Here is a 15197-nt window from a genome sequence, read left to right on the forward strand (position 1 = left end):
TGTAACTAAAATTGTTTTACTAATGTTTAATTTTCATTAGTCTCACACCAATATACAAAAATGTTAATAATTTTTGACTTTTTGAATTTACATTATTTCAAAGTTAAATGTCCAGAATTATTTAGATTGGTGAAATTGTTTCTCGTGTTCCTTTAAAGAAATTTCGGCAGAAAACTGTTGTCCACAAAGTTGACATTCGAAATTATCTTCATCGTTTTCAATCTCTGAGAATAACTCCAGTTGTGAAGATGTTTCTAAGTTCATAATTTCTAAATCGATGTTAAAATCTTTAAGAAATTCTTCAGCTTCTCCTGGTGTGAAAATACTCTCTTCTGAAGCCGGTTGTTCAGGTTCAATTGATCCTCTTTCTTCAAAACTTGTTGATGGTGTCTGAAAAAAATCTGATTGCACTTCTTGGCCATGTTCTATGCATTTCTAAAAGTAAATATCATAAATATAACGAAGGAGTTCAATTCAATAAATGGAAATATATAAAATTTCATGTAAATTGAAACAATTAAAATTTAATTTACATCATATTTAAACTTCTATATTATTTAAAATTTTTATGATTTTATTAACATTTCTATGTGAGAAAGAAATTCTAATTTAGAAGAGAATGTCATCATTAAAAAAACTAGCTTGAAAAAACATATATTTCGAAATAATTATTACGAGTAAATTTATTTAAAATGTTTTTAAAAAGTAGATTTCCTTCGAATACAAATACGAATATTGATGTAGATAATTAACTCTATAATAAAATTTTATTTTTTCAATGTTAATGAAAACTTAATTCGCGTCAAATCTTGCCTGTATTTAACATGCAGATAATATTTGACTACGGATATTTACTGCTGTAACAGAAATTTGAAAATTCGGCATTGGTCATGATATACGTTTTATGAATAAACTTTTCTAAATTCTAAATTTTAAGAAGTCATACATATTACTTAACATGTATATGTATTTAGATATAGTAAGCGCTATCATTTCTGCAAATTAGGCAACATCCCACGGCGTCAGTCATAAATGGGCACAAAATTTCAACAAATTTCAACTTTTTTCACACTTTTCTAAAATATTAAATTAAATAGTGATATATCATTTAGATATTGATTTATTTCCTTTCTCTTCACAAATCAAACTATTTTACTATTCATTTAAATTTTGATTTTTAACGTAAATAATTATCTGTTTAAAATTTATCTTAAAAAGTATTTTAAAACGTTGAAAATTATAAAATGTTGTACTTCGGTATTTTTGTAACTAAAATAGAAGAAAAAATTTTCAACTTAATTAAAAAAAAATTTTAAAGTTATGTTTATTGAAGTGTTACAACTTCTATATTACTTTGAATAAAGCACGCTAAAATAATTTTTATTTTGCTTTTTTAAGTTTTCATTTATAAAAATATCCAACTGGTAATCTTTACACAAAACGCAAAATCACAGGCACTGCCTATTTATTATTATTATTTCTGTTCAGTGATGTTATTATATCTATTTATTTGTTTTCGATATTCTAGTTTTACTTTACGTTATTAGTTATTATTAGTTGCATTCTTTAATCCTTTTTTGCAAGTTCTAAACGTATGTAAAACATAAATAAGTATTACAATCTTGTGTAATTTCTTATATGTTTACACCATAAAATATAGACTGATGAGCGGCATATGACCCGCAATGCATTTAATTATATAATTAATAAAAAAATAAAATGTACTTTTTTCATCGTGCAAATTGTGTCTGTATGATAAGTTCTCTGTACCAATTTTGTTCTTAATTGTAAAGAACAAATAACAAAAAAAAAAAAAAAAAAAAAAAAAAACAACAATAAGCAATCAAGTGCTAAAGCTGAAAAAATTTAACAATTTAAACAGAAATTGTTTTTGTAAGAAAGCTTATGTAGAGAAAAATATATTTCGAAACAAATATTACGACTAAACTTATAACAAATAATTTTAATAAGTATGTTTAACCTGATGGTTGCTGGTTATCGAATGACTGAAAGTACTAACTCACAATATTGACTTTTTGTTTTCTATTACTATTTTATTTTAAATGAACAATGCAGTGTTATTTAATAAATGAAGGATTACAGAATAAAATTATTTATGGTAACACGTAATAAAGTGACTTAAAAGAATCTGAGAAGCAATTTAAAAATTTTTTAAAGCTGAATAACTTTTTTACATTATAATATTCAAGGAATTTTTAAAAAGTGAATTTCAGAAATTTTCTTTACTTACTTTGGAAGAAGTTATGGTTTCTTCATGTGAATGTTCTATTTTCATGTGTCTTTTTAACTCAAATTTATATTTGAACGTTTTCTTACAAATATCACATGAAAATGGTCGTTTTCTTTCAGGATATATCAGGTGCCATATGAAAGCAGATGAGGATTCAAAACTTTTACCGCAGGTATCACATGTATGGTCTCTTCGTTTCGATTTTAGTGGTNAGAGTTCCATTTTTACTAGTGATTCAACGAATAGTATATTCGGCCACATGCCGAATACCGAATATTCGGCCAAACTATTCAGCTTGATTAACGCACATACGAAAATTGGCATGCAAACCGCACTATGGCAAGGATTGCGTAACCTGCAGTGAAAGTCGCCAAGGACGCAGAGCTCAATCTACGCCACTTACGGGCACTAGTCGGTAAGACCAGTCCTCTAGGATGCAGATCACTAGATCTGATCTTATGTCAAGATTTGTTTGACCGGAGGGCGGTGATATTTTGGTAAAAGGGGAATTCTAGACTATGAGGTCTTTATCCCAATTGTCAGGTTCCCGACACCAGTTTGTCAATTTATCGATGCGCGGACAAACACGCGTATGCGATCTGATTCGGACACCCAATTAAGAGACATTTTTGTATATTAAACATAAGTATAATTTAATATAACTAAACAAACGAATACAAATAATCGATCACAACAATTAAACGACAAGCTAGAGGTTAAAACCTCTTCTAGGTTAATGCGCGTTCGAGAGAGAGAGCTCACAAAATTATTCTAGACATACGACCTGTTTAGTTGTCGTCGTTCGTCTTCATCTGTATAGGTAAAGGACTCATTGTAGATGGGGTTCATATTACTTCCATATGGGAGATCAATTCGTGCACAAAATATAAAGATATCACTTCTTCTAAGTGTAGACTCGGGACTTAGTCTATCGGACTCCGCTATGGGCGTTGGCCATCAGGCGGGAACGTATGTGGAGTTTGTATGCTTCGGATCTGTCGAAGAACTCCTCGAATTCTGACTAATCTCCCCTTTTATTTCAAAATTTCGTCCAATCATCGTCCAGTAACTCTTTCGTGAGAACGGACGAAAGGGGGATGAACGAGGGGTAACCATTTCCCATCTGAGCGAGATTTTTAACCAGATACAGGAAAACAGAGGTTGTTCTCTTCGATGAAAGGAAATAACATTTGTTATCTGGTTTTTCCCACGTCTAAAACAATATTTTTTTTTCACAAAAACGAAGTAATATTTCGTGTCTATATTTAAACATATTTAATAAAAATTCACAAATTAGACCCAGGAGGGCCTTTCGGATCTCACACTGCTCTCTATTAGCCCGCTGTCACTACGCTTTGCCAATTGCGTTAATTCTTGACAGTTGTAGCGGAGAAACACGGTCGTCATGGCAATATGTGATAAGTGATGATATCAAATGTGGATAACAATTAAATGACCTACACGTGTAAATAATGGAAAAAAAACCAAGAAGGACCGCGAAGTAAAAATGTGAAAATAAATATGAAATTGAGTTGATAACATAATCGAATAAGTCGAGGCAGCTTATTGGCGCGGAAATTCGCAACCATCAATGCCAAATAATTGTTCTCATAGATTTCGGAAAGCTAAATGCTTTAATGAAAGTCACTTAGCGTGCACGGGAGAAAGCCTGGGACCGTTCAGGCTACCAAGGTGCCTGAAACTTCAGTTATGATAAATAATTTTCTACAATGAAACAAAAAAGTTAATTTAATTTTTAAGTTTATAATAAGGGATGATTTCACAAAAACGCTTTACAGATCATTAATTATAATTTTTCACATTTTATGACCTAAGTTTTGATATAATGTGCCCACGCAGTAAAAATTTTCATACAAAATTTTATCCTTTTCACCCCTTTAGGGTTGAATTAAGTGAAATCTTTTCTTAGTACACCTAAACTTTACAAAAGGAACACACCTTTAAATTTTTAAGTTTCTAGCACCAGTAGTTTTGGCTCTGCGTTAATTATCCTAACAGGACTTGTTCTTTTATATACGAGTATATTGATGACTAAAATACATAATAAGTAAGTAGTTTTCATTTTATTTGTTACCTTTTTTCATCTCTTATAAATTAACTTAGTTATATTACTTTTCCTTTGATCTTTTCCATAAATAAGCAAAAAATTGCACTTTCTCGAACTTGAAATGTTATGTTCAGCATTAATAAAAGTTACCAAAATGATTAATTTACTGGTTTTTGTTTTGTTNTATTAAATAAAATTAATTTTAGTAAGTGTTGACGGAAAGCATTGAATGTGTTCTAAATTAATTAAACACATGTGACACTGCAAAATATTATATAGTGGAAACAAAACGAAAAATGAAAATTAGACTTAAAGAACATAGAGGATGTAAAATATAGTATATATAATTCAGCGTTTAACGAACACTGCACGCTAAATAATTGCAATATAGATAAAGATAATAAGAACAATTTTACGAAAAGAAAAAAATACATATAAGAGAAAATTTAAGGAAAGCATAGAAATCCTGAGTAATAAAAACAGTATAAACAAAAATCTTAGTTTAAAATATTATAAATATATGAACCCATCTTAAGGAATTATGTTTAAATATCACTATGAAGTGCAAAATAGAAGGTATGTTCTCTGAAAAAATTATAAGAGTAGTTTCATAGATTTAATTATACTGTATGTAGTAATTGAATGTACATTTTCAACAACAGTTAACTGAAGAGGGGCATCGTGAGCTCGAAACGCGTATTAACTGAAATTGGATAAATACAGAATGGAAAACTTTCTAGTGTCTGATTAATCGCACTTCATCGTGCTAAAGAAATAAAGAAAACCGGAAAAGACGTGGATTCAAATTTACAAAAAAACTTAGATAACTTTTTTGGTAATTTATACAGTAATAACAATATTTTCTAGCAATCTACAGGTAATAACAATGTATACCATTTTATAACGTAACTTTCTTAATTTAAACTTTATTTATTATTTAACTGTTTTACTTATCTCCTTTATTTTATCTTATACAGCAGACCTTGTAAACAGATTCTATCCAGTCAATTACCCAATCTTTTCTTTAATATCAATTTGTAACCAATAATTAACTATGTAAGTTAAAAAAATTTAATATTATAAATATTATTATGTATGATGTAATACTGATCTATTTTCCTTTTGTAAAGTATATGGAATAAACAGGGGTCGTTAAGATCCGAAATGTATTTCCTTCATCAATAAAGCCTATATCAACAACTGCTCCATGTATGTTACTGAAAAATCCCAATAGCTTTTAAACCTTTAAAATGTGAACTTTTACTTATTACATGACCGAATCACTGAATAATTGTGACTAATGCTTTTATTTAAAAATAATATTAAAACATTCAAAGTTATAAAAATTTTATTCTTCTGTATGTGGAATTTTCTTGATCAGTATTGCTTTGGTTTCTATTAATCCGTTTCTTAAACAGCGATATACCACGCTTCTAAATAATAAGTGAAGACGGTAATTGTATGTAGGAGTACAATCTGGACACCGACAGTGCATAAGCAGTCATCGTAATAAAATTTAAAATATTAATAAGTAACACGCAATTCTTTATTGTTAAATCGTTACAATGTCGGGCTGAAATTTTTAATAATAATTTTAATTAATTTAATTTAAAATATATTCTCTCTGACCTGACATAATGGTGGCTTTTCCCTGTATATCATACTTTAACAGTAGAGTTGTGCCAGTCATCTCTCTATCATCATTCAGAGAAAACGTTTTAAATTTAAATACCGCGACTACCGTTTGTATCGGAAGTACGTATATAGTTAATAGAAGCCTCCTGCCCGTGAGTTTCCAAATCTGATCTCGAATTTCATTTATCTATTTCCATTCTTGAGACTAAAGAAAGACAGGCGGACATCCATTTATCTATTTCATTTATTGTAACACACAGATTACAGCGTATACTTGGTACCACGGTATCACAACAAAGAAATGAAAACGACGGGAATTTATATGTGTAATATTTTTTCAAATTGCAGTAACATATATTTAAGTTAATTATATTAAATATATTAATAAGTTATAACATATTGTGAAGAAATGCCATCTTTAAAAAAAACAAAAAAAAGCCACAAACACAGACTTTTTTTATATTAATTAATATTTTAAATAAATAAATATCAAAATTTAAATACATATTCGATGTTAATGACGTAAAAACTACAATTTAGAAGAATTTTGATAAATTAAATATTTTGTAATTTTGTTCTAAGATTTAATATTAATTCATATTCTGCTTCGTTTTGTTGTATTTACAAAAACATTTAATTAAAAATTACATATCATTTTATAGAATTTGTAAGTATATCTCTATGCACTTTTTGACTGAAAAAGTGTATATCATTAAATACATATACCATTGATGAGAATTTTATTTATATTCAAGATTAGGATATCTGTCAATTCCATTTCTTAACTGCCAAATTGTAACTTGAAAGTAAAAAGCCAATTTATGTTCAGACTTTTCGTGAAGCAGCCATAATGCCTAGACTTAAGTCACGTAATTTTTTGTGCATAATAGTATGGCATTTCATACATAAATTGAGTTAAAGTTAGAAATTAAATTGCCCCAAAGGTTTATTTCCTTAAACTGAAATTTATTCATGTATCGATTTTCATAAATATAATTATTTAACATGATTTAGAAATATTTAGATTTAGTGAGATCTATGAAACAATAAATGTTAAAATGTAATTAAAATTTTCTTTGAAACATACACGGTTACCTAGAGATAAGTTTCCACTCCAGAGAACTCTGGAGGGCATTCTACTGCTTTAAATGAGGCAAATTTTAGACTATAAGTAATTCAAACGATCCACTTGCCATTTCTTAACTTATATTTTCGTATACGTTGAAATTCAGCAACAACGTATTCGACACTTCAAACAAAGATATTTAATAGAAGAGTTATTAAATATCTTGAAAAATAAATCAATTCCGTACAGAGCTTTACAAAGAGTAACTGTAACTTTGAAAATTTCTATAAAAAGATATATATACACATTATATATATATAGTTATTTATTTATTTAAAAAATCAAATGTAATGATAAGAAAATTATGTGAAGAAGAATTATGTAAAAATTTAAATATATAAATTTGAAAATCTGTTTCATTAGTAGAATTAAATTCAATTGTTAATATACATAATTATAATAGATAAATGTAGAATTTTATTTTATGAATTTTAATAAAATAATAAACTGATTTTAACTTTTGCATTCTGAAAACTAAATTATCCTTTTTACATTATATTATTCGTCTTATTTTTAAAATGTTACATTTGAAAAAGTTATCTGAAATCAAAGTAAAAATGTTCCACTTTGCTGTATTTGATGCTCGCGTTTCATGCCTATTTAAATAATACTTAAAGTTGAATTTTTCTTGCAAATATTACATAAATACAGCCGTACTATTGTATGAGTTTTCATTTCTTCGTGTAAAAGAAATAGACTTGGAAAGCTTTTAGGGCAGACTTCACATTGGTAGTCTTTTCTTTTCGATTTCTTAGGTGGAATCTAATTATAATATGATTTATAATTCAGCTATTTATTACACAAGAAAAGAAAATTGAAATTATATCATTTTTTAAAATTTTTTCATATTGTATAAATTTTGCAGGCTCATAGAAACAAGAATTGCTTAACTACGGTTTGAATGAAATTTTAGTAGCTAGTACTGTTTATTTATTAATGTTTTACAGTAAATTACCAGATTTATTTATTATAATTAATTAAATCATTTCTATAATATGTCGTTTAATTATACTTTTAGTCTTTTATTTTATTAGTTTTCTATGTTTATTTTATGAAATATTTATCGATGAAACTGTAAAACAATATATATAGAGAGATATTGAGAATAATTACAATAATAAATTCAGTAGCAATTGCGTGTGGATGTATTCGATTAATATGTCGCATCAAATATTTGGTTCTTGTATCATATCTACAGCCTGGCTAATTACATTTGAATGGTCATTCTTCAGAAAGTACTTTCATGTGACTTATTACATTACCTTGTTGGGCGAATTATTCCCAAAAATATTACAAACAATGATTGTTTGTAATAAGATTTTCGCATACAGTATATTACAGTATTAGTTTTTATTTTCAGTCTTTTAAAAATATATTTGTTATGTAATTATTATTAATTATTAAATTTTTCATTAATTTATAAAATATTTTCTAGTGAGTTAATAATATAAAAGAAAAATGTACGTATTTTATTCGTCAAAATTACAAATAAAATAGTTCCCTAAATATAAGCAGTCTTACGAAACAGAACCTTTCAGCGGACAAATATATAAAACAACTTAACAGTGGTAGTTGATCATGGGTTCTAGTCTCTTAATCAAGCTAGTTATGTAGAGTTTCCGTACTTTGCTTTGGTTTGTAACCCTAAATAGGAACCAGTTCCTATGACAAATATTCTGTTACGCATCTCCATCGGGAGATCGCTCATGTGACATGATACCGTATAGAAATAATTCGAAATAATGTTACTAAACGAACTGAAAATTTTACTTAATACTTCAGATAAAATCTGAAATGGAAATAAACTAAAGTTTAAAATTCAATACCTAAATTTCGACAAGAGTAGAAACCAACAATGCACTACAATAATGAGAATTTGGTCAATTATTCTGTGATATTAGCGAACTGTGCATAAGAAGAGTAAAAATAGATAAAATAATTATTTCGCAATTGGAATACGTATATTGAAATAAGAAAAGTACTATTTGAATACCGGTACTATAATTACATTCATAAATTACTTTTAAAATATTTCTAGATATCTATGATGTAGGCTAAAGATTATACAAAATAATTTTGGTATGAGTATTTGATACACTGAATAAGCAAGAAATTAAAATAAAATCTTTGATTTAAAAGACCCAAAAAATAGTCTTTGAGAGAGAGAGTTTACATGAGTTTTCGCGTAGCGATTAATACCTTTTGTAGCGTCCCGTTTATACATTTTATAGAATTTGTAAGTATATCTCTATGCACTTTTTGATTGAAAAAGTGTATATCATTAAATACATATACCATTGATGAGAATTTTATTTATATTCAAGATTAGGATATCTGTCAATTCCATTTCTTAACTGCCAAATTGTAACTTGAAAGTAAAAAGCCAATTTATGTTCAGACTTTTCGTGAAGCAGCCATAATGCCTAGACTTAAGTCACGTAATTTTTTGTGCATAATAGTATGGCATTTCATACATAAATTGAGTTAAAGTTAGAAATTAAATTGCCCCAAAGGTTTATTTCCTTAAACTGAAATTTATTCATGTATCGATTTTCATAAATATAATTATTTAACATGATTTAGAAATATTTAGATTTAGTGAGATCTATGAAACAATAAATGTTAAAATGTAATTAAAATTTTCTTTGAAACATACACGGTTACCTAGAGATAAGTTTCCACTCCAGAGAACTCTGGAGGGCATTCTACTGCTTTAAATGAGGCAAATTTTAGACTATAAGTAATTCAAACGATCCACTTGCCATTTCTTAACTTATATTTTCGTATACGTTGAAATTCAGCAACAACGTATTCGACACTTCAAACAAAGATATTTAATAGAAGAGTTATTAAATATCTTGAAAAATAAATCAATTCCGTACAGAGCTTTACAAAGAGTAACTGTAACTTTGAAAATTTCTATAAAAAGATATATATACACATTATATATATATAGTTATTTATTTATTTAAAAAATCAAATGTAATGATAAGAAAATTATGTGAAGAAGAATTATGTAAAAATTTAAATATATAAATTTGAAAATCTGTTTCATTAGTAGAATTAAATTCAATTGTTAATATACATAATTATAATAGATAAATGTAGAATTTTATTTTATGAATTTTAATAAAATAATAAACTGATTTTAACTTTTGCATTCTGAAAACTAAATTATCCTTTTTACATTATATTATTCGTCTTATTTTTAAAATGTTACATTTGAAAAAGTTATCTGAAATCAAAGTAAAAATGTTCCACTTTGCTGTATTTGATGCTCGCGTTTCATGCCTATTTAAATAATACTTAAAGTTGAATTTTTCTTGCAAATATTACATAAATACAGCCGTACTATTGTATGAGTTTTCATTTCTTCGTGTAAAAGAAATAGACTTGGAAAGCTTTTAGGGCAGACTTCACATTGGTAGTCTTTTCTTTTCGATTTCTTAGGTGGAATCTAATTATAATATGATTTATAATTCAGCTATTTATTACACAAGAAAAGAAAATTGAAATTATATCATTTTTGAAAATTTTTTCATATTGTATAAATTTTGCAGGCTCATAGAAACAAGAATTGCTTAACTACGGTTTGAATGAAATTTTAGTAGCTAGTACTGTTTATTTATTAATGTTTTACAGTAAATTACCAGATTTATTTATTATAATTAATTAAATCATTTCTATAATATGTCGTTTAATTATACTTTTAGTCTTTTATTTTATTAGTTTTCTATGTTTATTTTATGAAATATTTATCGATGAAACTGTAAAACAATATATATAGAGAGATATTGAGAATAATTACAATAATAAATTCAGTAGCAATTGCGTGTGGATGTATTCGATTAATATGTCGCATCAAATATTTGGTTCTTGTATCATATCTACAGCCTGGCTAATTACATTTGAATGGTCATTCTTCAGAAAGTACTTTCATGTGACTTATTACATTACCTTGTTGGGCGAATTATTCCCAAAAATATTACAAACAATGATTGTTTGTAATAAGATTTTCGCATACAGTATATTACAGTATTAGTTTTTATTTTCAGTCTTTTAAAAATATATTTGTTATGTAATTATTATTAATTATTAAATTTTTCATTAATTTATAAAATATTTTCTAGTGAGTTAATAATATAAAAGAAAAATGTACGTATTTTATTCGTCAAAATTACAAATAAAATAGTTCCCTAAATATAAGCAGTCTTACGAAACAGAACCTTTCAGCGGACAAATATATAAAACAACTTAACAGTGGTAGTTGATCATGGGTTCTAGTCTCTTAATCAAGCTAGTTATGTAGAGTTTCCGTACTTTGCTTTGGTTTGTAACCCTAAATAGGAACCAGTTCCTATGACAAATATTCTGTTACGCATCTCCATCGGGAGATCGCTCATGTGACATGATACCGTATAGAAATAATTCGAAATAATGTTACTAAACGAACTGAAAATTTTACTTAATACTTCAGATAAAATCTGAAATGGAAATAAACTAAAGTTTAAAATTCAATACCTAAATTTCGACAAGAGTAGAAACCAACAATGCACTACAATAATGAGAATTTGGTCAATTATTCTGTGATATTAGCGAACTGTGCATAAGAAGAGTAAAAATAGATAAAATAATTATTTCGCAATTGGAATACGTATATTGAAATAAGAAAAGTACTATTTGAATATCGGTACTATAATTACACTCATAAATTACTTTTAAAATATTTCTAGATATCTATGATGTAGGCTAAGGATTATACAAAATAATTTTGGTATGAGTATTTGATACACTGAATAAGCAAGAAATTAAAATAAAATCTTTGATTTAAAAGACCCAAAAAATAGTCTTTGAGAGAGAGAGTTTACATGAGTTTTCGCGTAGCGATTAATACCTTTTGTAGCGTCCCGTTTATAGATATCTCGTATAGTCTCGTTGGTAAAGAGTTGAGTATTCAGTAGTTCGTATTTAAAGGCTTTAGTCGTAAAATGTCAAGGGAAAAATATCCAGTCGGGTAGAATCGTGCACTAACACAATTAAAAATTTGGAAAAAGTTGAATGCTGAGTTTACTCCAGAAAGAACGGGCAACGACTCACTCTTCGGCTGGCAACAGTGATATCAGTTCGATTTCAACTGGAGAAAACTTCAGTAGATCACGGGAATGCGTCATTTTCGTCGTCGAGAAAGTGTAAGTAAAGATTTTCTCAGATAGATGAGGATAATAATTATGCAAGTATGGCATTATCGACGATTAAATTTTTGTAAACTACGGATTCTCACGCTGTGTCAAATCTTAATAAGAAACTAATCATAGTGGGAAAATAAGCAAAATATTCGTTTCTTGTTTTAGTTAAGTTGTTGTTACTTTAGTTTAGTTATTTTTATTTTGAGTCGTTTTATTCTCGCGTTATCTAATAATCTAATGTGAGTCCACGTTCTTCACTTTACTCATAAATGAACTTCTACCTACTGTTAAATAAGTTATAAATCTGCAACACACATTCAATCCTGTAAACGTAAATTTATTCAATTAAAGCTATTACTTAATTTCAAATTATAAATTTTTAAATTTTGTTTCGTAACAAAAGTATCGTTCTGCAAATGTACAGTATTTTATGAAATAATTTCTACAATAAATTAATTTATACGAAAATTTTCTAATGCTATTTCATTTAACTGTGCTGTAACTAATATTGTTTTACTAATGTATAATGTTCATTAGTCTCACATCAATGTTAATAATTTTTTAGGACTTTTTTAACTTATGTTGTTTCAAAGTTAAATGTCCAGAGTTAATTCGATTAGTGGAATTGTTTCTCGTGTTCCTTTAAAGAAATTTCGTCAGAAAATTGTTGTACACAATGTTGACATTCGAATTTATCTTCATCGGTTTCCATCTCTGAGAATAAATCCAGTTGTGAGGATGTCTCAAGCTTTGTAATTTCTAAATCGATGTTAAAATCTTTAAGAAATTCTTCAGCTTTCCTTGCTGTGAAGATACTCTCTTCTGATGCCACTTGTTCAGATTCAATTGATCCTGTTGCTTCAGAACTTTTTGATGGTGTCTGAAAAAAATCTGATTGCATTTCTTGGCCATGTTCTATATCTTTCTAAAAGTAAATATCATAAATTTAATGTAGGAGTTTAATTCCGTAAATACAAATATATAAAATCTCATGTAAATTGAAATAATTAAAATGTAATTTACATCACATTTAAACTTCTTTATTATTTAAAATTTTCATAATTTTTGTAACTTTTTTTGTGAGAAAAACATTATTATGCAGAACAGAATGCCATTATTCAATAAACTAGCGTGAAGAAGCATATATTTAGAAGTAATTACAGTAGAGCGTCGATTTTCCGAAAGTCAATAATACGAAAGAATTCCAGTCGGCAAATTTAAATTTCGCCAGTGCTGTGGCGCTTCAATCTTTGGTTATGTCTTGGGCTACTCAAATATTTTACGTTTTTGATACTAAATTAACATCTGAAGTATAATTTTTTATTATTTTTATATTTTTCAATATATTTATTTTGTTTGTACAAAATAAANTAAAATAAAATCTTTGATTTAAAAGACCCAAAAAATAGTCTTTGAGAGAGAGAGTTTACATGAGTTTTCGCGTAGCGATTAATACCTTTTGTAGCGTCCCGTTTATAGATATCTCGTATAGTCTCGTTGGTAAAAAGTTGAGTATTCAGTAGTTCGTATTTAAAGGCTTTAGTCGTAAAATGTCAAGGGCAAAATATCCAGTCGGGTAGAACCGTGCACTAACACAATTAAAAATTTGGAAAAAGTTGAATGCTGAGTTTACTCCAGAAAGAACGGGCAACGACTCACTCTTCGGCTGGCAACAGTGATATCAGTTCGATTTCAACTGGAGAAAACTTCAGTAGATCACGGGAATGCGTCATTTTCGTCGTCGAGAAAGTGTAAGTAAAGATTTTCTCAGATAGATGAGGATAATAATTATGCAAGTATGGCGTTATCGACGATTAAATTTTTGTAAACTACGGATTCTCACGCTGTGTCAAATCTTAATAAGAAAGTAATCATAGTGGGAAAATAAGCAAAATATTCGTTTCTTGTTTTAGTTAAGTTGTTGTTACTTTAGTTTAGTTATTTTTATTTTGAGTCGTTTTATTCTCGCGTTATCTAATAATCTAATGTGAGTCCACGTTCTTCACTTTACTCATAAATGAACTTCTACCTACTGTTAAATAAGTTATAAATCTGCAACACACATTCAATCCTGTAAACGTAAATTTATTCAATTAAAGCTATTACTTAATTTCAAATTATAAATTTTTAAATTTTGTTTCGTAACAAAAGTATCGTTCTGCAAATGTACAGTATTTTATGAAATAATTTCTACAATAAATTAATTTATACGAAAATTTTCTAATGCTATTTCATTTAACTGTGCTGTAACTAATATTGTTTTACTAATGTATAATGTTCATTAGTCTCACATCAATGTTAATAATTTTTTAGGACTTTTTTAACTTATGTTGTTTCAAAGTTAAATGTCCAGAGTTAATTCGATTAGTGGAATTGTTTCTCGTGTTCCTTTAAAGAAATTTCGTCAGAAAATTGTTGTACACAATGTTGACATTCGAATTTATCTTCATCGGTTTCCATCTCTGAGAATAAATCCAGTTGTGAGGATGTCTCAAGCTTTGTAATTTCTAAATCGATGTTAAAATCTTTAAGAAATTCTTCAGCTTTCCTTGCTGTGAAGATACTCTCTTCTGATGCCACTTGTTCAGATTCAATTGATCCTGTTGCTTCAGAACTTTTTGATGGTGTCTGAAAAAAATCTGATTGCATTTCTTGGCCATGTTCTGTGTCTTTCTAAAAGTAAATAGTATAATGAAAGAGTGAAATTCAATAAATACTAATATATAAAATTTCATGTAAGTTGAAATATTTAAAATTTTCATAATTTTTGTAAATCTTTTTGCGACAAAAAAATTCTTAGGCAGAAGAGAATATCATTCTTTAAATCTATCTTTGTGAGTTTTAATCGTTTGTGAAATATAAATATGTATTAATTTGTTCTGTAATTTCTAATATGTTTTCACCATAAAACAAGAGACTGGTGAGCGGCAT

The 15197-nt window shown here is 27.6% G+C and overlaps 2 protein-coding genes across 3 annotated transcripts in view; both read right to left on the reverse strand.

The window, feature by feature from the left end:
• Window positions 1-2456, reverse strand: LOC111630773. 2 transcript variants are annotated; one of them, XM_023374920.1, is made up of 2 exons: window positions 2252-2456; window positions 1-390 (listed from the first exon to the last, which is right to left on the reverse strand). In XM_023374920.1, exons 1-2 carry the CDS (start codon window positions 2294-2296, stop codon window positions 118-120), a joined length of 318 nt encoding a protein of 105 aa, XP_023230688.1. In that variant the 5' UTR covers window positions 2297-2456; the 3' UTR covers window positions 1-117. The 2 variants fall into 2 exon arrangements, with proteins under 2 accessions (XP_023230688.1, XP_023230687.1); XM_023374919.1 differs by having other exon boundaries at window positions 1-435.
• An 11888-nt stretch (window positions 2457-14344) lies between these two features.
• The window catches only part of LOC111630766 (zinc finger protein 91-like), a 25618-nt gene continuing 24765 nt past the window's right edge, over window positions 14345-15197 (reverse strand). The window contains exon 14 of the mRNA XM_023374913.1: window positions 14345-14939. Coding sequence (XP_023230681.1) covers window positions 14631-14939 — 309 coding nt within the window. The 3' untranslated portion in view covers window positions 14345-14630. The remainder of the gene's footprint in view (window positions 14940-15197) is intronic.

The sequence above is a fragment of the Centruroides sculpturatus genome, unplaced genomic scaffold, assembly GCF_000671375.1.
Source record: "Centruroides sculpturatus isolate CEXI.00-Female unplaced genomic scaffold, Cexi_2.0 scaffold638, whole genome shotgun sequence".
NCBI classification, from domain to species: domain Eukaryota; kingdom Metazoa; phylum Arthropoda; class Arachnida; order Scorpiones; family Buthidae; genus Centruroides; species Centruroides sculpturatus.

What these genes read in the sequence shown, in the direction of transcription:
- LOC111630773 (XM_023374919.1), bottom strand. Translation starts at nt 2,296, where the DNA reads ATGAAAATAGAACATTCACATGAAGAAACCATAACTTCTTCCAAA. An exon ending in AAACCATAACTTCTTCCAAA is followed by an intron (nt 436 to 2,251) that starts GTAAGTAAAGAA and finishes ATTTACTTTTAG; the next exon opens with AAATGCATAGAACATGGCCA.